This window comes from Callorhinchus milii, unplaced genomic scaffold (genome assembly GCF_018977255.1).
Source record: "Callorhinchus milii isolate IMCB2004 unplaced genomic scaffold, IMCB_Cmil_1.0 Scaffold1, whole genome shotgun sequence".
NCBI classification, from domain to species: Eukaryota; Metazoa; Chordata; class Chondrichthyes; order Chimaeriformes; family Callorhinchidae; genus Callorhinchus; species Callorhinchus milii.
Genome location: NW_024704742.1, coordinates 2,665,868 through 2,689,746, shown reverse-complemented (window position 1 = coordinate 2,689,746; position 23,879 = coordinate 2,665,868). Strand labels below are relative to the sequence as shown.

Below are 23,879 nucleotides of genomic sequence, written 5' to 3'. Positions count from 1 at the left end.
TGTAACTACAGGCATTTACTTTCAAATTATTCCATTATGTGAAACAGTTTGACATGATAAGGTGCCTTAGCACATTGGACACTTGTTACTGAAGCCTCGCCCGGATTTGAGGAAAGTTTGCGCTGACGGGTACTGATTAATAATGGTTATTAATTTGCTGACAAGTACTTAATCGCTTTGCAATACTAACAAGTCAATATAGCAGTTACTGCATTCCTAGAACTACCAGGTTTCTGCATCGGTGTTGCATACAATACAATTTAGACAGTTTACATTTATACAGTGCCTGTCACACTGGGAGGACATCTGAAAGGGCCTGCTTCAAAGTCAGCTCCAACCTACCAGCTGTGGTCCCTGCTGATGTACATCTATATATGTAAAAAAAACTTTAAAATAATACTGTGACAAAGCTAAAGATGGATGGCGCAGGAAAAAGAAACAGGAGTACACGACTCGGAAACAGGAGAGTAAACATTAATAGTAATGAAAGTCATGTCAGGGAGGTTAGAAGAGCTGCCAAAAAGATATGTTGCAATGAGCACTGAGATTAGAAACCGGGAGTCATTTAGACTGACGGGCCGCGGAGTTGATGTGTAGATAAGCACCAGTCCCTGGTGTGACATAGTATATGTCACCGGGGTCAAGGCAGTGCTATTAGGCTACATATGGCATCACCGCATTCGGGTTGTCCAGAGTACAATCAATGATGATAAGTGAGGCATGACATTCTTCGGGGTACCATTGAATGTCAACAATTGACCTCACGGGGCTTATAGCTGAGCACAGATTCCCTGCACAATGAAAACACATATGGACTCCCTGAGAACACGAGAGACAAGTAGGGTCTTCTTGACATATGGCTCTTCGGAGTCGTCGGTCAAAATCACTGACAGCGGAGCACGGCCCAGGGTATCCCTTGTGGAAAACAACGCGATTCAGAAGAGCCGCAATAAATCCACAGACTGTCCGGTTCATAAGGGTTGGCTCGCAGCGTTACCAATGATGCATGTCACGGAGCTAATGGCAAGAGCGCCACTGGCTTGAAGAACAGAAGCAAAACGTTACAATAACGAGCACAAGTCCGTACTTCGACAACAAAGGGCCCGGCAGAAAAATAGAACGCCTTGTTGCCTTATTATTACATCTTACTTTGTCGAAATCCACGCCGAGATTTGGTGCTGAAGTATTTGTACGCAAATGTGGTAGCAATTTCACCGGCAAGGTCCCACATCCAGTTATGGGAGGGAGAATTCATTGGTTACGACAGCAGGAAAAATTCCTTTCCCTTTTTTCTTCCGTTTGAAATAGTCTCATAGAAGAACAGCAACGACAAATTACATTTATACAGGAAGGAAGGAGCAAGGCCATGGAGGGCTTTGAAGGATTTTGGACGAGGGTTTCGAACTCGATCCTCTGGGGGACGGGGAGCCAGTGGAACCGGGTGAGGGTGGGTGCGATAGGGTCACGGAGCCTGGTGCGGGAAACTTCAATGCTCAGTTGAAGAAGGGCACTGATCCAAAGGATGGCACTTCTGGCAATGCAGTGCTTCCACCAATACTCTACTGGAGTGTCATCTTAGACCAGAGGTTCCAGAGGCGTGTGCCAGGGGAGGTGCTAGTTGAATACCTTCCAATAGTCCCCCGGGTCTCGCGTGATGGCCCCTGCGTCCCAGCAAAGCCACACCGCGGGGAAGGGAGGGGAGAGAGAGAGACATCCAGACTGATTGACAGGGGTGGAGATCCATGGTACCCCCCCAGTCTGAATCAGGTCACCAATCGGAGTGCAAGCAGGGAGGGAGAGGACAGGACAGTGAGATAAGAAGAAAGGTGCTTTCCGAAACAGAATCAGTACTTTTGATACTTCTACTTTATTGCATTTTATTCTTGCAAAGGACTGATAGGATCTTCAGTTCTTTGTGGTGCCTCAGTAAATTATGCGGAGGAAGAATTGAGTTTTTTCTTAGCTTAGGGAAGCTCTCTGTGATAAAGATTAAGAATCCCTGGCCTAGACTAAGAGTTCTCAACACTCAAAGTAAGGCTCGAACCCACAATCTTCTGACTCATTTCAATGTTGATGACATTTACACATTCTGGGACTTGATAAACAACAACAACAGCCTGTATTTATAGAGCACTCTTCACTGCCGTGTGACGTCTCGGAGCGCTTAACAATGGCACAGTCTGATGAGGAGTTGGGGAGAAAAGGGAGACGACCACAGGAACGGTTGAGGACAAAAGTCTTCAGGTGGGATCTGAAGACGGACAAAGAGGGGCCAAGGTGGATTGGGGCGGAGAGCATCTGCGTGCTTCACAGGCCGACAGAAGTTTTTGAACCTTTTGAACTGATATCTGGAACAAGCAAATACAAATGTGATTTTTTTTTCCTTTAAAAAAAATATAAACGCAATCACAACCTTTATAAAGCGTATTGCACAAGCCTTGTTGGTGTGCAGGAATGGTTATCTGATCTAGCGCAATATTGGAGACCTTGTTTGCTCTGTCCTCCAACCTTGGCCTCAAATCGTCACAACAACTGCATTGTTTACCGAACAAATAAAATAATACATCCACTGAGGATCAGCAGTAAAATTAATAGACCTAGAGTTTTTTTTGTGTACCAAGAAATAGAATGCCATATCAAAAACATATTTATTACGTGTGGAAGAAAAATGAGGCTTTCGACTGCTTCTATCAACAAAAGCAACTTGTATTTATATTACCCCGTCATGTTTCAATCAACAGCTCAACCCAAAATCATTGAAAACCACCACAAAACATGAAGGAAATGGGATTGGTTTCACTGACATTGGCCCAGTGTCTGACCTATATTTCGCCCCCACAAAATATACAGTCAATTCACTTTACTTTACCTTATATTCTGTGAAGCGCTTTGAGACGTCTCGAAGACGTGATAAGGCGCTATATCAAATGCAACAATTATTATTATTATTATTTGCTTCCAGTCAGCACCACACGTCAGTATGGTATCTCAGTGAGGGTTCCTACGCAGCAAGGGGCAACACAAATACAAGCGATCATTTCACACACCAACGAAGTTTGCACTCCGCTGCCTTTTCAAGCACACGAGCGGCTATCTCTCTCTGAATTATTTTGGAAATTTAACTAGGCATTTCAGATCCTTCTTTCAGATCAATTTGTTTAATCAATCCAGGGGTTTGGAAGGAATTAGATACCTTTCCGTTGACTAAAATGATTCAGGGTTTCTTAAATAATCAAATGAAACTTATGGGAAATTGGATCAATAAACCGATGTTGTGCTTCAACCTGAAATTGTTAGTCTCAACTCACAATAGCTCTGTGACATGTAACCATTTTATGGATGACAGCAATAGCTCCCACAGCATAAACCCATGCTTTCACCAGGGATTCCCCTGAATCTTATTTGGAACCGCAAACTCTGATGAAATATAATACAATATGCATTTATGTAGCGCCTTTGATGCTGGGACGACATCTTAAAGTATTTTTGCAGAGCTGGCTGGGCACCCAAGTTAGGGGTGGGAACCGAATGGGGTGAGGAGGGAAAAGGTGACCAAAAGCTTGGTCTAAGTGCAAGCAAAGTGTCCAAGCCAAGGTCTCGCAACTTTGCACGTTGTACGAGGAGAAAATGCTCTTTTGCGAAAAGGATGTGTTTGCCAGAGTGCTATTTCGGACACACTGCACTACCCTATTATGTTCCATTCTATTATGATGAAGCGCCAAGGTTATGACCATTGTAGGAAGTGTTCAAAACTTGCACGAAGATCTTTTGTCCTCTCTTTAAGAAAGAACGCAAGCGAGCACGGCAAGAGAAAACGCTATTCAACCCATGGCAGCAAACTTACTAAGTAGACACATGTTTAGCAAGCATTTTAAGTCTGAATTAAATCATGCGTGGGGCGGGAATGAAGGAGAATGAAGTAAAAGAAAGGTAAAGTCAGTGTGGGTTGACTAAGACATTTACGGAAGTCATGGAAAAGGCAAACGCTTACAAATTATTGAAACATTTCAGAAATAAATAGAATAGGGAGGTTTAATAAGAATAGAGACTCATATGGAGCAAACACTAGTTGGTTGATGCTGTTTTCATGCTGTACTTTTTATATAAATCTATATAAGAGTGGATTCCTTGTAATGAGTAACTTGTGAGTTCATAACTTAGGATTTTATGAGGCTGATACTGAGGATAAGTGGTTTAGCCTAACATCGGAGACTGGACAAATGGGCATTTCTTCCATTGGAACAAAGAAGGTTGAGGGTTTTGATAGAGTCAATAGGGAGAAATTACTTCCACTGGTCAGTGAGTCAGTAACTAGTGGGCATCAATTCAAAATAATTAGCAAATGAGTAAATGGGGAGGTGAGTAGAATTTATTTGAATGTTTAGCAGTGGTTGAGACAGAATCCAGATTCGCTTTCAAAAGGTAGCTTGAAACCTGAAAAAAAAAGAGTAAACTATAGAGGTATGGAGAAAGGGCAAGTAAATGGGACTGAAGAGATTGCTCCGAGAAGAGCCAGCGCAGACACGATGGGCCGAATGGCCTTCATCTGTCCCATAAACGTGTACGGTTTGATGATTTTGCTCAATATCCAGTGGGAATGGATAGCCCTGGTTGGACGAGAGCGAGATCAAGCTGAACTACAATCATATATATTTCTTGGTTGATGGCTAAATGAGACGGTACAAAGGGATACTGAAAAACTAAGCAAGTGTTTTCGGAGAAGGTCCTCGTTTTCAGCAGCCGGGTCTCACAACCTTTCATTCCTGGAGCAATCACGGCGCTTAAAAGATGTGTAAGGCTACGTGGAAACTGGGCTGGGGAGAGAGGATAAGGGGAATTTTTTCCCATTCTTTCATGTCTATGCATCCCTATGCCTCAAATGCTTAGTCTTTCCTTTAAAAGCCACAACACGTGTGATCACCTACCAAGACCAAGGGGTCATGCTGCAGAGAAATACAAGAGTATTTAAAGTCAAGTTGTACTGTTGTTGTATTTTATTTGTGTTTTTAGTGCACTGGGATATGGATTACTTTTTCCTTTTTGTTTAAAACAAACTAAATTATTTCAAAACCAGCAAAGACATTTCAGCTACCAAAGCAGTCATCTGTGAAAAGATTTGCGAGGGAGTATATATTACGGTTGTCATGACAATGTTTCTGGATAGCAAGTTTTTAAGTAAATGCACGTTTTTTTTATAAACAGGCTGTTAGAAATAGCTGGAAATTAAGCTGCTTTTAAAAAAAAAACTATCTGAAGAATCCTCGGTGGAGGTAATCAATCGATATAGTCGTTAAGTGTAATATTTGCTATTGTTTATAGGAGTGATATTGGCACAACTTGCCTGAGGCAAACTCTCAGCGCTCTGCTTGCTCTGTGTGAGATGTTCGAAGAAGGACAACTTTGCCAGTTTTCCAGCCAGACCTAGAGGGCAGCGCTGCCAATAATGACCCATCTGTTAGTCACTAGCAGCTAGCAACTTCTAATGAAGACAGATGGAGGAATGCCCTGCACTGGCAGGCTGCAGGGCGATAATGAAACGAACTAATGGTCACTCTCTGCCACTTTTGACTGATTGATGAACACAGGATGAACTCGAAAGCAGCGCCCATGACATTATTCTGTTATTAGTCACAGAGGAACAACTCAACTATCCAGGTTATCATTTTCCATTGCTGACAAATGCCAGTTACTTCACTCTAATAGTCATTTGTAATAGTCCAGCTTAGATCGTTAGCAATAGATCCTCCACGCTCCCAGCACGGTAAAGCCTCTTATAAACATGGCAAAAAAGATAAGTCTCAGACCTGGGGAGCTGACAGTAACCACAGTTCTTTGTGATATGATCCAACTGTCTAACACCCTTGCTATTCCATAATCTTTGTACAGAATGGGTACCACTAGCAGAGCACTTGAGAAAAATCGCGGGAAATCTCACGCTACTCAAGTCCTGTCATGTCCGCAGAAACTGATTCGACTACCCCCCCAACTCCCCAGAATTCTATGCGGGTCACATCGACACGGTGAAAAAAAGAAAGCCCTGCAGAAGCCAACTGTACCAAAGTACGGTGGGTTCATCCGTTTTCACTTATGTGATGAGCCTAGCCTCGGCTCTCGCCTCATACTTTCCGGTATTAGGTGAGCAGGAATGCTTCCCTGCGTCGAGCGAGCGAGCAAATTCCATTCCAACAATCTGTCTCTGGAAATTCCATGTGTAGGCGGGATGCATGGAATCCACGGTTTGGTTTGGACACTCTCAAACGTGGTGCTGGGTTTCCGTGCGCGTCAGACACCCGGCTGATCCCCAAAAAATCGATCCATTAGAATCACGGTAACTTACGGCACAAAAGAGGTCATTCGGCCAACTGTGTCTGCACCAGCTCTCAGCGTAAGGTTCCACAACCGAGAATTAAGCGTTACCTAACTCGACCGACAGCAAAGCTTGTAACAGGCTAGAATTCTCATCAATGATAAATTACCTTCGCTTAGCTCGACACTGAACCCATTCCTTGAGATTTGCTTCGTACTGAAGTGGCATCAGAAGAATAATAAGCCTCTCATTTGAGATAGCTCCTTAGCTATCTCGTTGTCGAGATTTTCCAAAGGATTTTAATGTGAAGTTCAGTGATTCTGCATCTGTAGAAGTTGTAGATGTATTACTAAGTCTTCCTCCCTCGCGTACGAAATGAGTAACCTCCACCTACGTCAAACGCGGACGTTGTTTCTTTTGGTGGGTCAACCGGGTGACGCAAATGGTAACTTGTCACCAGGCTTAAGAGTATCCAAACCAAACCGAGAGATTCATGCATCCCACTCAACACGTAGAAATTGTCCTGATTGGGAATGAAGTGCGCAATCTCTCCCAGGCGTTGCCTAATTCTGGACAATTTTATCTGGAATTAGATCAAAACAAGTCTGTGAGATTTTACAAAGAGGTTTATCTCCGGCCGCTGGTTACCTAAGTAAAAGCTCTCGCATTCGGGACATCGCCTTAGTGAATTATTGTTGAAAGGGAGAAAAGTTCACCGAGTTTCCCGTGGTGGCGGAAGTAGGGGAGCAATGTTCATTAAGGAGCCAGGCTCATGACTGATCATCGAGGCAATCCAGCGTACCTTATGCCCAGATTATGGTTGACTCTGGCTGTTCACAGTATGGAACTCTTATTATGATGGCAGAGGATTCACAGGAACACTGGGAAACTTTCAAATACAAATGCCAAAAAACGAGCAAAGTAACACATGTGAGACTTCAGCGTTTGTAGTTTCCTGTCATGCTTTTTATGATCGCCGTAATATGACAAAGAACAAACAACTGACCCTGGTTACAACGCACTATCAATGAGCGCAACAACTAGCCCGCCAATAGCAAAGGATCACTTTAACCATAAATCTGCGGAGGGCTGTGACACAGTGAGGTGAGCAAAATGGATTCTGCATAACATGAGTCAGTCTAGTTGCAAGGCTGAGGGTCTTCAGAACAAATATAAATGGAGCCCAAACTATCACCCACATCGAACCAATGTAAATCTTACATGGCAAACCTGAGAGATTAGTAATTGGGAGATTATAGAAGCCTATTTCCAGTGTTATTTCATTATTTTCTGCATAATTCTAATCACGGCTTAATTATACAAATGTTTCACATCTCAACTAATTATTGCCAGATGCTCCAATTTGTTCCACCTCACAACTGATTCCATTCGCCGCACATGCCAACACAATCTATAAACTAAAGAAAAGGCTTGCTGTTACCGTACGTACTCACAGTCAATTGCCATCTCTCAACTACAAATCGCAAACTCAGCAAATGTCCCACCAGAGCATTCGCAGCATTCACAGTCACTACGCCTTATGTGGAAGCCGTTTGGGACATCCTCCTGATGCGAAAGGTGCGATACCAAATTTAAGAATTATTATTATTAACAAATGTGCAATTTCTGTGAGTAAACAAAACTCGACTGGGAAGAAAATGATATACGCTGCAGGTGCTGAGTTTAAAGAAGCTGAGATAAACATTCAGATGGGATTTTAATACATTAACTGGCAAGTTTTTTTTTGTGTGAAGTGGATATTAATATACAGGACATCAAAAGGTTTTTCTCCGATTTAAAAGTTACCAATAATTCAAAATTTTCAGGGTAATGTCACGCTCGCAGCCGGGGGTTGAGATGTAGCGTTTTAATGCATCAGCCAAATAGAGAACGAAAATAAAGTTTTGTTATTTTATCTGTAAGAAGATTGGCATATCAAGGGGGTAGGATTGAGGCATTCAGGCACATTCAGAATCGCAAGTAGAAGAGGTGAATAACACCCATTTTAAAATCCGGTTAAAATAAATTACGTATCCATTTTAAATAAGAAATGCCATTCTTTGTGTTCTTTCTCAGAATTATCCGAATATCTTGATTTCTTCACAGATTGGAAGGGACTAAAACCAAGACAAATCTATTGCTTTGCCTTTCCGTCTAGTCTGATTCAAGGAGAAAGTTAGTATTTTACTGAGCCTAAATGGAACGTGAGGTCGCAGAACCCACACAAGGTCACTCGGAGGCTGATTGTCCGGTCATAGATACGTCCCTTGGCACAAATTTCCCAAACTGGAAGTTGCAACTAATGCAATTAAACGAGTTTGCGCATAACGCAAAGTTAAAATTATGCGCAAAGTTATGCCCTCTAAGCTAAGTTTGCATCAGATCCTTTCACTAGACCCTTCACAAGAACAGTAGTGAGTGGAACTGAGATCGGTTAACGCACGCCCACCGTTTCTATACTGCAAAACTAATCGCACCTCCTCAAGGTGCTCTCCAAAGTGGGGCTACTGCACATAATTCCAATTGGTTGAACCAGATTTCTCCTGATCACACGTTGTGCAGTACTAGCACCGCACGAAACGTAACTGGCAAGAATTTCCAATTAGCATTGACAGAAATGAGGAGGACACCCAGTTAATTAACATGTATTACATGTGAATATATGTATGGAATGGTAGGGTTTCCTGCTTACAAATGTCTGTATGCCACTGGTGGGCAATTTTCCATTGTTCTGAAAGAACTGCAATTTTCACGTACAATTGAATCTCATTAAACATAGCGGTTGAGGGTCCATAACATTCCCAACGAGCACTGTAGTGAGACCCAATACGATTCCGCATTCGAACAGGAAAATGCCAACTGAATCAGCGCTTCAAAATACCAACCAATGCGGGAACCCCAAAGGGTCAACCTCCTGGTCATTGATTATATATTACATGGGGGTAATAATCCCTCCCCAAAAAAATGTGATCACCCCAATCCACAAATGTCTGTGGGACGCTGCAGTGCGCAATTGGCTGCCGCTTTTCGCTCACAAATGCACAGACATTCCACTTCACGATATATTCTGTGGAGCGCTTTGAGAGACGTCTCAATGACCTGATAAAGCGTTATATGGGACATCCTCCTGACGTGAAAGACACGAGACAATGTTGCTGTTATTATATCAAATGCAAGATTTATTATTTGTATTATTATTACTATTATTGGGTTACTGAAGTCACATCATCTGCTCTGGGTTGTAAGTAAATGCCAGAGTCTGTAATGCCAGTGTTATTTAGCCTTATATATTTAGCCTTATATGTTATTTATAAATAGCACTGACGTTAAAGCAAAGCATGTTGGTGACTTCCAGGGGTCCCTATTTGCAACTCTGAGTCACAATTTGGCAAACCCCGGCAGTGAATATGTCATTTTCAACTCTTGCAGTACCATTTGGCATAAAACCTCAATATTAATTTTAAGATACGTGAAGAGAAATATAATCAGGCATTGTTTGATAGTAAATCACACTGCTGGATATTTATTACATTATTGCACTGTCTGCTTGTACCAGATACGGAATGCTTGCCTTAATCTTTTTAATATCACATCCTGAATCAGTTTATGAGAATATCATGAACGATGATTTAATACCGTATGAAATATCTTTATGGACAACAAAGAGGAAAAAAAAGTCTGGTAGACTATACAAATGTGCGTGTACGGTGGGTTGGTGGGCGGAGAGGCATTCAAAGTCTACTAGGAATTAATTTTGAGTGGACTGCTGCATTTGCCCAAACCTATTTGTGAAACACAAGCAAACAATGGCAGTATTTATTATTAAACACAATACTGCAGAAGGGTTTAAAAACAAGGACTTTTTTTTGGAGGAGTAGGGGACATTTATAAAGGAACAGAATGCAGGGATGTTCTAAGTTACAAGAAAGTCGTTGGTTAGTATAGAGCCTGAGTCTGCGATTAAAGCAGCAACAGAAGAAAGTGCCATAACATCTTGTGCTTATGCTACGACTTCTAAATAGGACAAGGAAATTGTAAACCGGTGTCTTTTATAAGCCAGGATTTTAATTTATGTACTGGGAAGATCAACCAGCTTAGTATCTTAAATGTGAAGAGCGTCAGGCTGATTCAGTTGGCAGCAATTTGCCTCTGAGTTAGAAGATTGTGGATTCAAGCCCAGGAAACGACTTGGAACTCATATAGTCAATGCAGTGCTGGGGTTGTGCGGCGTGGTTCGGAGGTGCCGTCCTTCGGATGCAACGTTAAACTGAAACATCTGCCTGTTTAGGTGGAGGTTAAACATCCTTGGCGCTATTTTAAAAAAGAAGGGCGGGGTTTTCTCCCAGTCTCCTGGCCCTCAAATAAAAAAATTGGGTCATTCGCTCCATGGCTGCACTCAAATTGACTCCCGCACCAGCCCACGAAAACACAGTCACTCCGCTTTACAATGCATAATCCTGCTATGCTATCGCAGTTAAGATCGAGAGGGAGTAGAGACAGTTTCTGAGTGTTTCTCAGTATGGTGTCAAGCCGTTTCTGAATTGTCTTATTAAGTTGCAGTTAGATCGGTGATTACATGTTTGTCTTGTACTGCCACGTTCATTCACATTCGATTTGTAGGTCAACGTATTATTGTACGAGAAGTAAAGTCCAAATGGAACATTTTACCTTCGCTGTCCACATCTTGATTGCACGGTACTTGTGGAAAAATACATTGGTCCATTAGATTTGTTCGCATGGGTAAGTGCAGGCTGGGAGCAGTGCTTATTTAAACGCTGAGGCAATTGATTCTGGGATGAAGGGAAAAGAGGACGGTTGCTATTTTTGCCTCAGTCAGGTCACTGTCCTTTATTTTTTTCCTATCTAGTGTGCCGTGTTACATCAAGTCAGAAGCACAAGAGGGCCTGGTATTTCTAGTCAGTCCAAACGTCACTTGTTCTGATCATGATGTGTCTCATAAGGCACGATTCTGGTACTAGTGTCTCCTCTTTCACGTGGAGGAAGGGGAAATTATGCGCTGCCAAAATTGAGAGTTGGGCTAACCCATATTCACCGTTGATGGGAACAAGGCAAAGGTCCCAAAGGAGCTTTGATGCTTGCATAACGTGGCTAAGCTTCCCAGCCCTTTCCATGATTAAAAAATGTTCTCTGATAACCATGCCTGTGAATTAAATTCCATTAAGATGAGGTTAGACGGGAATCAATAAAAAGTCCCAAATAATATCGCCAGACTGTGCTGGACCATAAAACAAATCCCTTCCATGTGGCACAAATCACTTTGAGAATGGAATATTTCCTGAAAGTCCACAGAGCGATTCAACCAAATATCAATCAGCCCAGGAGCTAAGCTTTTTTTTTGGAGTGCTGTGCATTTGCTCCTCTCAGAGTCCAAAAATTCCTTTGATCCAAATTCCATAGGGAATTGTTTAATCTCAGAATTAATTCAGTTTTGTTCTCCTCCTCTCGTGTATTTGGTTAAGGCTAGGTTATCCTTCGACGGAATGCCTTGCTCAGATGCAATTAATATTAAAATAATCACCCTCGCATTCGACTAGGTTTCCTCATTAGGTTGTTAACATGTCACAAAGCTCGACGGGATTTACTGTGAGAGTGTAGCGACTGTACGTTTGAGGGCGAACGTAGCAGCTTGACCTGCACCTCGAATCTCCCACAACCAATGAAGTGTAATGACCAATCTTATCTGAAGGAATAAAATCTGATGTGAAAGATGGCACTCCCCCCGACAACTCCGCACTGGAGTGTCAGCCTAGATCACAAGTCTGTACTTCCGGTTGAAATACTAATGTCCTTTGAGACTCAGAGTCAGGTAGGTAACAATATTGTCTTGAGTAACCGAGTGTCTCCTTTTAGCAAGAACAGTATCTGTGATCTTCGAAGCAGTCTATATAATATCGTTCGCCAGTGGAAATGCATTATTCCTCATATGGAGTTGAACTATCCTCTCAACACACTATGCCGACAACTCCTAATAATAATTCAGGCCACATCAATGCAAGTCCTTCCTGAAAGGCAAGATGGAGGTCAGAGGCTCCTGTACCTGACAATAAAAAATTATAATAATAATCCTTGCAATTGATATATCGCCTCATCGTGTCTTTGAGACGTCTCAAAGCGCTTCACAGACTATACTGTAAAGTGAATTGACTGTATATTTTTTGTGGGTCAAACGCGGCAGCCAATCGTGCACAGCAGCGTCATCACAAACAGTCGTGGATTGAGTGACCCAATTGTATATTAATATTAATACTTCTGATCACTATAATGGATAGGTTGATTTCCTCTCCTCAAGCGAGAGGCGCTGAGGCCAAATTGAGAGTCCGTTATGAGGTTTGCAATCTTGTTTCTGAGGACTTCCAAAATACGTGGCCGACCACACACAGTGTTACAGACCAAAGGTGTTTGGCTCAGTTGGTCAAGACTCGCCCAAGACTCTGGGGCCAAGATCCAATTCAAAGGCTTGAAGTCATTATCTAGGCAGTCCTGGAGCAGTCCACGTTGACAGAGATGTCAACCTTCTGATGAGACAGGAAACTGAGTGTCGGTTGGTGTTAAGGATCTCATATGACTATTCAAAAAGAGAAGGCAGGTACTCCCTGTACCATGGCACACAATCCTCCTGATTAAATGGTCAATCACCTCACGGTTGTTTGTATGTCTTTGCAGTGTGCAGATGGTTACTCTGTTTGCCTAATGTAAAACTGTTCCTATCTGTGCAATAATTAGTGAAATAGATTGGTCCTGAGGTCAACAATAATTGGTTCGGACCTGGAATTTGTTCTTTCTAGATGTGTAGTACATCCAGAACTCTGCAGCTCGTGTCCTCTCCCGCACCAGTCTCCGTGCCCCCATCACCCCCACCCTCGCCCGGCTCCACTGGCTCCCCATTCCTCAGAGGATCGAGTTCAAAATTCTCGTCCTTACCTTCAAGTCCCTCCATGGCCTTGCCCCCTCCTACCTCTCTGACCTGCTAACCCTTTATCAACCTGACTGCTCCTTCCGCTCAGCAGGCTCCGGCCTGCTCCACGTCCGCCGCCCCGGCCCGTCCCACAATCGGCGGTCGGGCTTTCTTTGCCCCTACCCTCTGGAACTCCATCCCACATTACCTTCGCCTCGCTTCCTCACTTGCCTCCTCCAAGGCACATCTCAAGACCCTTCTCTTGGACCGTGCCTTTGGCTACGCTCCTACCTTCTCTACCCTCCACCCCAGGTCCTGATCCCTGACCGTTCAGAAACCTCCCGACGTGAAAGGCGCTTTACAAACGTAAGTTAGCATTGCATTGCAGTACAGACCCTATTCCAAATATTAAGTACCCGAACCAAACAATCTCAGACTCCAGGAAAAAATACCTTCTTAGGACTCTATGCAAAATTTGAAGTCTGCATTTAGATTTCATACGAACAAAAAAAAAAATTGCTCCTCAGGAATATAAAAATTGGAATTAACTCAATGCAAAGCCGATAAGCACCAGATGATCATCAGCAAGAGGAAAGGAATTGGTAATAGCAGGACTTTTTTTTAATTTAGGATAATATTGTGTCACTCATGCATAACTCAGCATGTGAAACTCTTGGAGAGGATAGTTCCTGCTATTGTTCGTTAGTCTGCAATGAAACAAAGAGGTATACTAATAAACATCAACGTAAGGTTTACAGAGGATGGCTACGTCAGCAATGCAGGAATATTAGAAAGGAATATAGAGAAGCGGATAGCACATGTAGAAGTTAAAAAGGAAATAATAATAAAAGGGTTTAAGCGGATAAAACTCTGGGTCCTGATGGATCGCACCCTGTGGTGAAACAACACAGACTCCATTTTCCAAAGCTCTGTAGATATGGGGATTGTCTAAGAGGCCAAGAGAGTGGCAAATGCCACCCTGATGCCTAAGAAAGGGAGAAGGGCCAAGCCAGGGAACTCCAGGCCGACAAGTCCCACGTCAACTTGAGGTCATAATAAGAGTCGTCATTGTAGAACGTTCTTTTAAAAAAATGCGACTGAGAAGGGACACTCAACATGGGTTTTGCAAAGGCATATTGTGTCCGACTAATTTCTTTGAATTCTTCCCAGTAATAACCCAAAAGTTCACCACAGGTAAAGCAAAGCGAAGCCGGGTGGTGCACAAAAACACAGCAAGGCATTTTATATGTCGGGCGCAAGACCGTCATCGACTTTAACGCTGTAGACTTTTTACTCAACTTGGCTTATAAGTTGGGCCCCATCTCCTTCCTGTTCAAATGGGGAAAACACAATTATAAAACGACTGCTTGCCTTGTTTGCAAATATCTGATTATTTTGACTTATTTGCTTCGGTTGCAGAGGGTAATGCGGAGATCTTAAGCAAAGAGTGCCACCTCTTGAAACCTTACCATACTGCAGTCGGCTGACTATCGAAAGAGAAGTTCCAACGAAGAAAGTCTCAAACTCTCTCTCTCTTCTCTCCTCGGAACCCTGTTAACTTTCCGGCCGTTAACTTAAAACGATTTGTAAAATAACTGCTTTCTCAATTCTAACAGTAATCCTTACATTTGATGGAGCCCCTTGTCACATTGCCGAGACATCTCGAAGGGCCTCACCACATTTTACAATGAAGTGCAGTGACTGTGCTTTGGCAGCAAATTTGTGGCTAGCAATGTCCCATCATGTTCCACACGCAGCCATGAAGTGAATGACCAATTTTATTTGGGAGCTCGTTGTCCGGGACACTGGGAGAAACTCCCTTCTCTGTTTGAATAATGCCACGGGATCTTCAACATCCCACCCGGGAAAGGCAGGACAGGACCGGACTTTGGTTTAACGTCTCATCTGAAGGACGGCACCTCTGGCAATGAAGCACTGCATCGGAGCGTCAGCCCCGACTATGTCGGTTCAAAGTCCCCAAATGCGGAGCTTGCTGCACCTACAACCTCTGACTCACAGACAAGAGCAGTTTGCCTAAGATTGCCAAAGAGAAACACAGATATTGTACACTGTGTGAGTGTACAACATTGACTCCCCCGCCCAACCCCCGCTACACCCCCACCCCCCCACCCCCCACCCACCAGATTGAACCATTTCAGTGCTCGTGTATAATACCGAAATCACAAGCGTCTCCTTTTCTTATCTGTACTCGTTAGGATATCACGCAGCAGCTCATTCTACCCCATTACAACATCTGCCTCACCACCCCACACCGCCCTAACCAACCCACTTGAAAAGCTAACCTCTCTTTGGCCGCTCTTTCTCCCCCCATCCCACCACCAGTTCTCCCAGATGTTTCCCAGCCGCTATGCAAAACATCCTTGCCTTGCGATGCGACACTGGGCACGGTCACCATTTTGCCACCGTGCTTCCCTGTAGATATTTTTTTTAATATTCTAACGGTTTGATCACTGAAGTTGCGTTTACCTTCTTTATTTCCTCCTCCATCACCGACTCAAGATATCGCGGAATAAAAACCTCGCATCTCGGGGGCTCCTCGTTTTTCAAGTTCAGATTCTCGCACTGAAATTGCTTCTCGCTGAAAGTACAACACGACAGCTGTTTATCCACCAGGGAGAAACAATCTTTGAGGGACTATCCACCAAGTAATTTATTTACATTAAATATCAAAAGTGACTAATATGACAGTTTCGGAGAACTCCCCAGGGCGCACGTTCTTGCAGCATATTGAGCGGTTAAACACATGGAACAAAACTTGTGTGATGGAAACAATATAATACTGCAACGTGCCCGGGGTACGGACACCACGGGGGAAGCGAGTGCGGTTCGAGAGGAACGGGAAAAGAGATAACCTGGGAATTGTGGAGAAGTGGTTGCCTCCAGCGGCACTGGCCACACTCGTCTGGAGGAGTGCCCTCACACAGTGGGATAAATCGAGGGGAAGCCTACAAATAGTCTCACAGAGGGGCCGAGAGAGATGCAAAGGCCGTTCCTCCGTGTGGGAATAGTGAATCCAGAGAGGAGCAGCTAACGGGAGCTAATATCGCAGACATCAAATCACCGCACAGGAACTCCCCATTAAAAGGAGGCTGCATTTTATTTGAGACATCAAGGACTTTAAGCTGTGCTTCAGACAGCTACCTGAGATGCACTGAGGTGGCCTTCTGTACTAAATAAACGCCGCGTGATTGATTGGCCTTCAGATCAACACAGGTCAACAGATCACTGTTAACTTATGAAACTATTCCTCCAATTCAGCAGGAGGCACGGGAACCCTTTGAGACTGCAGTGAGGTTAAAGGTACAATTTGCCCTACGAGGATTTTAAAAATGAATTCCAGGTAAGGTAAAACGAAACGGTAGGTTTAACACTGATGTACTCCTCGAATGCTGCCAAAGAGGCATTTCAGAGTACGTCTAGGACATCTAATAAATGTCCTCCAATTATAAAGCAAAACAAAAAAACAACTGACAAGTGCGGAAATAACTCATTCTACTGACCCATCTATATCATACGCTCCGGGACCAGGGCCTGGCCTGATTTTGAAGCCCTCACGTTTCGATGTTGATTTGCCGAATTGCACGCCCTTGTACTTCCTCGTGCTCTGCGCCTCAAGCTGAAAAACACCCAAAAGAAAATCCGCAGTCAGGCTTTCTCTGTCGTAACCCAAATACAATCTTCCAACAGTATTTCTAAGTTGCATCGCTTTGACTATGACAAATGCGAGGATGATTGTGTTATGACTGGCGGTGGTCAGTTTGTGGGACGATTGCCCGTTACTTTCAGGCGGGGGCAGAAGAGAAATGACGCCTTCTGTCGAGTGGATACACGAGATATAAGTATAACGTGGATTCACGCAGGGAACAAAGGGTCCCATATGTTTAGTTTAGTCCCAGGTATATAACAACAACAACTTGCATTTATATAGGGTCCTTCACATGGGGTAATGTCTCAGTATGTTACATGAGATATTAATGCAGTTTAGACCCATATAAATCACAAGGTGCTGTTGCGTGGTCCCAGGTTTGTGCTAGTTTACTGATCTGAATTGGTAAGGCAGCCCTCGGGTCGTGTATTGGTTGTCTCAGAGGACTGTAGGGTTGCCGTCCCAGAGAGGTAAAACAAAACGGTTGCTGTCAGTTCCAAGGTGCAAAAACAAGAACTGTCCGAGACGTGAAAAAAAAAACAGCCACCGACTCGAAAGGAGCCTCCTCACTAAACCCACTGCGGCCTTCGGACACCACGCAATAATGACAATAATCCTTGCATTTGATGTAACGCCTCACCTCTCAGGACTTTCCAACTTATCTTATAGTGCACTACGTACAAGGTACATTAAACCAAGGGACTTTTAAGGTGCAGCTTGAATAGAAACAATGTTAGCTGCCGGTACCGTAATTCCTGATTGCATTCAACTATATATATATATAGGTACACACATTTTACATATTATACATATACTATATATGTACGTGTGTATATGTATATTCAAAATATACAGTCAGCGCTTTGAGAGGTCTCAACGACGCGATAAGGCGCTGTATCAAATGAAAGGATTATTATTGTTATTCAAATCCGCTCATTTGAATTAAAAACATGATCACTGGTGATTAACTGGTGATTTGCTCCAGCTTGAAAAAAAAATACAGCACATAAATTGTTTTCAAGGCTGTACAAAACCCAGCCAGAGCCAGTTAACAAACAGCCAGGCGGCAGCCCCGAGAAGACAGCTAATGTACACGTGACACCAATTATCCCTGGGACAAGCACCGAAACCTCTGGGAACTCCAAGGCCAATTCTTCCTCCAGACCAATGGGCCTGAGGGGAACTCATTATAATACAATATTGAAAAGCCGTCGCTGAAATCTCAAGAGGGAATGGACGGAAATCAGCCGGGATTCCTCGATCATTGACGGCTAGAAAATCTAACGGAGATATTTTTTTTTTGCAGGGTCAGTGCTATTTTGTTCATGTGGGTATCACGTGAAGTTAAACATCTCTGACACGACACCAACGTTTTAGCGTTCAATAAAACACCCCATGCGCATTGACCTGCGACCTATCCGTCTGCTTGTCCAGGTAGGATCGCCCGACCCGCTAGGGCTTTGACTTGAGGGTTAACAGAAGCTGAGCGGGAAGAGTCCTCGCCCTCCGTGTTTCTGAGGGCCTTGTCCCACTGTTTAAACAGGGGAAGTCTGTACGGATCAGCATAGTACATCGATGGGCTGTGCGGGCAGGTTTGAGATGTTTTCATCACAAAACAAAGGGGGGCCTCCCTCCCCCACGCGCCTGTAAAGCATACGGTGACGACACTTTACAGTAAAGTCCTGCAAAGTTGCTTCGAGGCATCCTCCCGAAAGGAAAGGCGCCATGTCACAATGCAAGGGTCATTCTTATTGCCACGCAAGCGTAACCCGATGGGGGAAAAAAGGGCCACCGAATTAGGAAATAAAAAGATTCCCAGAAAGATAGAACATACTCATCGTGATGAAGGGCTCATGGCAATGACCGCGGTGTGGCGGAAACCTGGTGGAAGTCTCGGAGCCCTTGCCGTAATGCACAGTCGAGCACGGCTACAAATCACTGGCAACTGCGGCAGACATTACCCGCGCCCGGCACACTTAACTGGCCCTTCAGCCTGAGTTGCCGAATTAGAAAACGTCTCCTGATGTAGACCAACGGCCACAGGGGCAATTGGCTATGACCCAGTGGAACTCATTTCAGTTTATGCTTTCACAGCCGTTAGGCTGAAGTGATTTGCTTCGAGTAAGCTACCCCTGGGCTGCAGAAGATTGTTCCCCAAACACTGCTGAACAAATTGTAACACAAATGCTGCGAGACACTGGTGGACTCACTGGGAGCTCAGCCTTTGTGTGACAGCTAATTTAATACAGTAGATTTCTCAGGATCAATCCATTCATCTGGCGTCTCCAGATACTCTGTTAGGCATGCTTTGAGGACAGTCCTGCACCACTTTATTACTTAGCTCCCTAATTGTGTATCAATTTCCACACTAAGTTCAAAGTAATGGGGCCTATTTCAGACTGAGGCTTTAAGGCACTTTGGACAGATTTACTGCGAAAGCTGTGTGGTTGCTGACTCTGTGAATATGTGGAACAGGCTCACGGCAAAAGCAGTCAACTCTGGGCAAACCAAATGACTGGATAGGTATATGCTTTATAGCAGCAGAGCATTACATTAGTATTGGTGCAGATCTGAATGAACCCAATGAGCTGCTGAGGTTCAGGGCTCAGGGGATGTTGTCTGTGTGGGGTAGCAACCAAAGCTGAATATTAGAGCCGGAGAGGAGGATGAATATTCTGGAGATGTTGTTTGATTTCCTATTCATTGTCAGGGAGATCCCCATTGCAGGATATTCCCAGGAGCTTAAAGGGTAAAGTGAGGTCCCCGATTCTGTGGCTTTTTGAGCAATGTAAACAGAAACAGACCATTTGACCCATCCAGTGTAACTTCACACTCGACACAAGTGCCTATTACTTTACACTCTACACAAGTGCCTATCCTAGGTCCTATCCCTCATCCATTATCCCAGCTTTTTTCCCCACATCCCTAATCTTTATTCTCCCCGGATTTCATATCACTCAATCCATCACCGTTTGTGGGACACTGCTGTGTGCGAGTTGGCTGCCGGGTTTCGCCCACAAAATGCAGTCACTACACTTTACAGTAGATTCTGTGAAGCGCTTTGAGACGTCTCAAAGACCATGATAAGGCGCTATATCAAAAGGAAGGATTATTATTATTATACAGCCTCCAGGCCCTTTCTCCTCCACATCCCAATCCCATCTCCTGATTATTTATTACTGTATAAAAGCAAGAAATAATGTGAATTGTACTGGAGTGGCAATCTTTATTACCGCTGTATCGTTCATCTTTGTGTTCACCTATTCAACACTTCTTACACACATTTCAGCTAACTTTAAGTACATTGTAATGCCCACAGCAAGAAGCACTTACAAATACACGGTGCAGACGCACTTGTGAAATCACAGCTCTTTGTAAAGCTAAACCTATTTCCTCAAAAAATATCATTGATTTTTTTTCAGGGCTGAATGCAAAGCTTGAAACATGATGTAGATGGCTTTTCAAATGCTCAAACCCACTTACTAGTATATCAAAAAAATAAATATCTTTGGCAACACCAATTTGCATTTATATAACGCTTTTCATGCAAGGAGAACGGCAGAAAACACTTCACAAAGCCTGAGTGGGAGCCTGAGCTGAGAGAGAGAAAGAGAGAGAGAGAGAGAGAGAGAGAGAGAGAGAGGCGATAGCTAAAGACGCAGTCATAGAGACGATCTTGAGACAGCTTTTGATATACAGGGAGGGAAAATGGAAGCAAGAGAGTTCCAGAGAGGGTGGAAAAATTGGTTGAAAGCTCACCCGCCAATGGTGGGACAGAGGGCAAGGAACATGAGGCAAGCCACAGTTGGCGGGGCAAACAGAGTGACTGACGGGGGTGGAGGGGGAAGAGTGGGGTTGCAAGTGATCATCAAGGTAGAATAAAGCAAGGTCAAGGAAGTGAGGACTAGGGTCTTAAAGTTGATCTGCAGGACAACAGGAAAAACATTGGAATGAGGTGATGCACTTGAGGAGCCGAGTGTGGGAAAGGACGTGGACTGTCTGGTGTTTGTGGATGGCAGAGCTGGGGAGGCTGGTGAGCAGTGATGACAACTGTACGGATGAGCGTTTGGCCAATTGCATGGTAAAGCACTGGGGGGAGGTGGGTTATGGAGGAAAGCGGATTTGGTCAATTGAATTACCCGGAGGAGAGTTGAGGGTCGAACAAAAGGTGGAGGTTCTGCACAGGCTCCATGGGTTGCTCGAGTAACTGAGGAGGTTGATACGACTAGAGCCTGGGGTGAGGTTACATTGACGGGAGCTGTATTTACTTTAAATGAACGCAATTGTGTGGTTTGCTCTTCAGATAAAATCAGATCACTAACGAATATCCTTCATCCCCCATTGTCTTCCCACTTGGAGAATTGATTACTGCACTGGGATCCCAAAACCACTGAATTATAAACAATATAAATTGTCCACTACTTAGTGACCTTTCTGTTAGTCAGGTAAGAATTCCCCATTTATCACCGGATTAAAAGCCTGTTAGCCAAAAAACAGATGCGGGAGGAAATAAATAATGCGAGTTAATAATCTTAAATCACCCAAATCTTTCTTGCATTAGAATGTTATGTTTAGCCACTTCAAGGTCACGGTGAGGGTTTTGATTTTCATTAGGCTGTAAAATATGGTTTCATTGAAAGAAACTCATCAAATTTGAGCACATCTTTTCTGGTGAAGGCCATGGTGTAATTTGCAGAAGAATTACTGATCTCCTCCTCTCAGGTTGACATCCAAATGGATGAGGAAGGTACTTTGGTACTTTTTAAATGGTCCTGCAGCTAATTAAATTGAAGAATAGAATAAATATAGAAGTAAAGTACCCTCGCTCATTAATTTACACATTAACGGGCTGTTCTCTCCCATATTAATTCTCGCAGGTGCCTCACGTTGCACAGCCAAAAGTCGCCGATAATTCAGAGGCAATTCCATTAGAGATGAAAGGATATTGTCAATTAAACTAATTTTAACAAGCCCACTCCACCCCACCCCCTCTCCCACCCCCTTTAAATGAGGCTTCTTGTCTCAATCTGCTATCTGGCGATCTGCTAACAAATGTATGTGCGGAAATAATTCCACACAATTGCCATGTGAATTAGTTTCAGGAATTAGATGCTTACAGTAAAGATGAGCAAAGATATTGCCAATTTGGTCACCCACCGACAGCAGGAATTGAAACTATCTCATCTGCAGGTCTGAATCATCACATACTGCTTTTGCAGGATTACCTACATGAAACACTAAAATAGCACATTAAGAATAGTATTATTACTATTATGATTGTTAATATATACTAATACAAGTAAACTTGACTAAGTCGTATCAGTCGGGACCATAACATTTGATACGACTTACTGGCAAAGTTTATAGACGTTGGCTCAGCAGACTTACTGTGCTCTACGCAAATTAAGTTTATCTTTTGTGATATGATGAAGACCTAAACCAAGACCTTGTTTCCCCCACTTGTTTCAAACAGAACACTGTGCCCCGGTGCTTCAATGTAGCCGGTAAAGGACGGCAGCGGCGAAACGAGTTAGGATATGATTTGCAGAGGATTTTAGGTTTATTTGAGACCAAGAAACCATTACAACTTAGCTGTCCATCCAACTCGTAAAACACGACTGTATAATTAAGTGACTCAGGTGAATGTACGACTACGATCATACGATTTATAACGAGAAGACTTACGTGAGTTTACTGTGTCATATATTATTTTACACTAATGTTATTATAAAATTCAGTGTTTATACTCCACACAAAGCTTCCACACCTCCCCTCAACCTTCTCTGCCCCTCTCCTCTACCCCTCTATTCTCTTCTCCCTCGTGCACGCAGCAAATGTCTCCTTAAATAATAAGTAGTAACTCTCGCATTTGGGATAGCACCTTTCGTGTCGGGAAGGCCGTCCCAAAGCACTTCACAGGATATACCGTCAACTGAAGTGACTGTGGATTTGTGGGCGAAAACTGCAGCCCAATAGCGTACAGCGATGTCCCACAAACGGCTGTGAAATGAACGAGCAAGTTTATTTGGGGGAATTGTCGGCCAGCAGACTGGCAGAGACTGCCTTCTATTTTTGAGTAGGGCCACGGGACCGACTGTGCTGGTAGCACCCTCACCCTACAGTCAGCAAGCAGTGGGTTCAAGCTCTTTGCCAGGACTAGTACTCACATCGTCTGACACTTCAATGCAGTCCTGGGGTGGTGCTGCATTGTCGGAGGTGCCGTCTTTCAGGTCAGACGTTAAACCAAATTCCCCTCAGGCGGATGTTAAACATCCCGTAGGCAACCCTTGCATTTTCCTTCACCAATGCAGTGAATTCCCAAGTAATGCGCCAAAGCTACTTGAGAGAAAAAAAAACGGAGCAATGCGCTACACAGGAGTGGTTCATAGTCAAGTACACCAGCTGAAGGTTACCAACTCCCAAAACGTACGCTCTCCCCAAGACTGTGAATGACAGCCATTAATAATGGACCTTATGAGGTACTCTACTTTAGCAAGCTATAAAACAGAGCAACTTGTCAGTCCTTTTCCCAAGGGAAGGTCTTTCATAAATCATGTTCCTTTGCACAGTACTTAAACCTTCCTCAAGGTCATTCTATGCACACCAGCATTCACTAGTGAGGTGCGGGGGCATTTTTACATGGAGGCACATTGTTAAGTCTCTGCTCGGACACCACAGTAATCCACAATTACAGACACGTGGCAAAAACCGGTTGGCTACAATTTCGTAAAGTAACCGTGGGTTGGATTGTGTCGGAAGCAGTGAATATAGATGGAGGTCAGCAAAAGTAACCCACAGAAAACAAATATAATAATTCTTTGATTTGGTGCAGCGCCTTTCATGTCGGAAGGATGTGCTTCTTCACAAGATATATTGTAAAGTGCGGTCACTGTATTTTGCAGGCAACCAATTTGAACATGGCAATAACCTACAAACGTGCGTGAAGGTTGACCATTTTTATTTGGGGGATTGTTAGCCAAAACAAAGGA

The 23,879-nt window shown here is 43.7% G+C and overlaps 1 protein-coding gene across 1 annotated transcript in view; it reads right to left on the bottom strand.

The window, feature by feature from the left end:
- Positions 1-23,879, bottom strand: part of stpg2 (sperm-tail PG-rich repeat containing 2) — a 290,142-nt gene that overhangs the window by 258,850 nt on the left and 7,413 nt on the right. Inside the window, exons 5-6 of the mRNA XM_007902544.2 lie at positions 16,745-16,860; positions 15,711-15,822 (exon numbers count right to left, since the gene is read on the bottom strand). Of these exons, the coding sequence (XP_007900735.1) occupies positions 15,711-15,822; positions 16,745-16,860 (228 nt within the window). The remainder of the gene's footprint in view (positions 1-15,710; positions 15,823-16,744; positions 16,861-23,879) is intronic.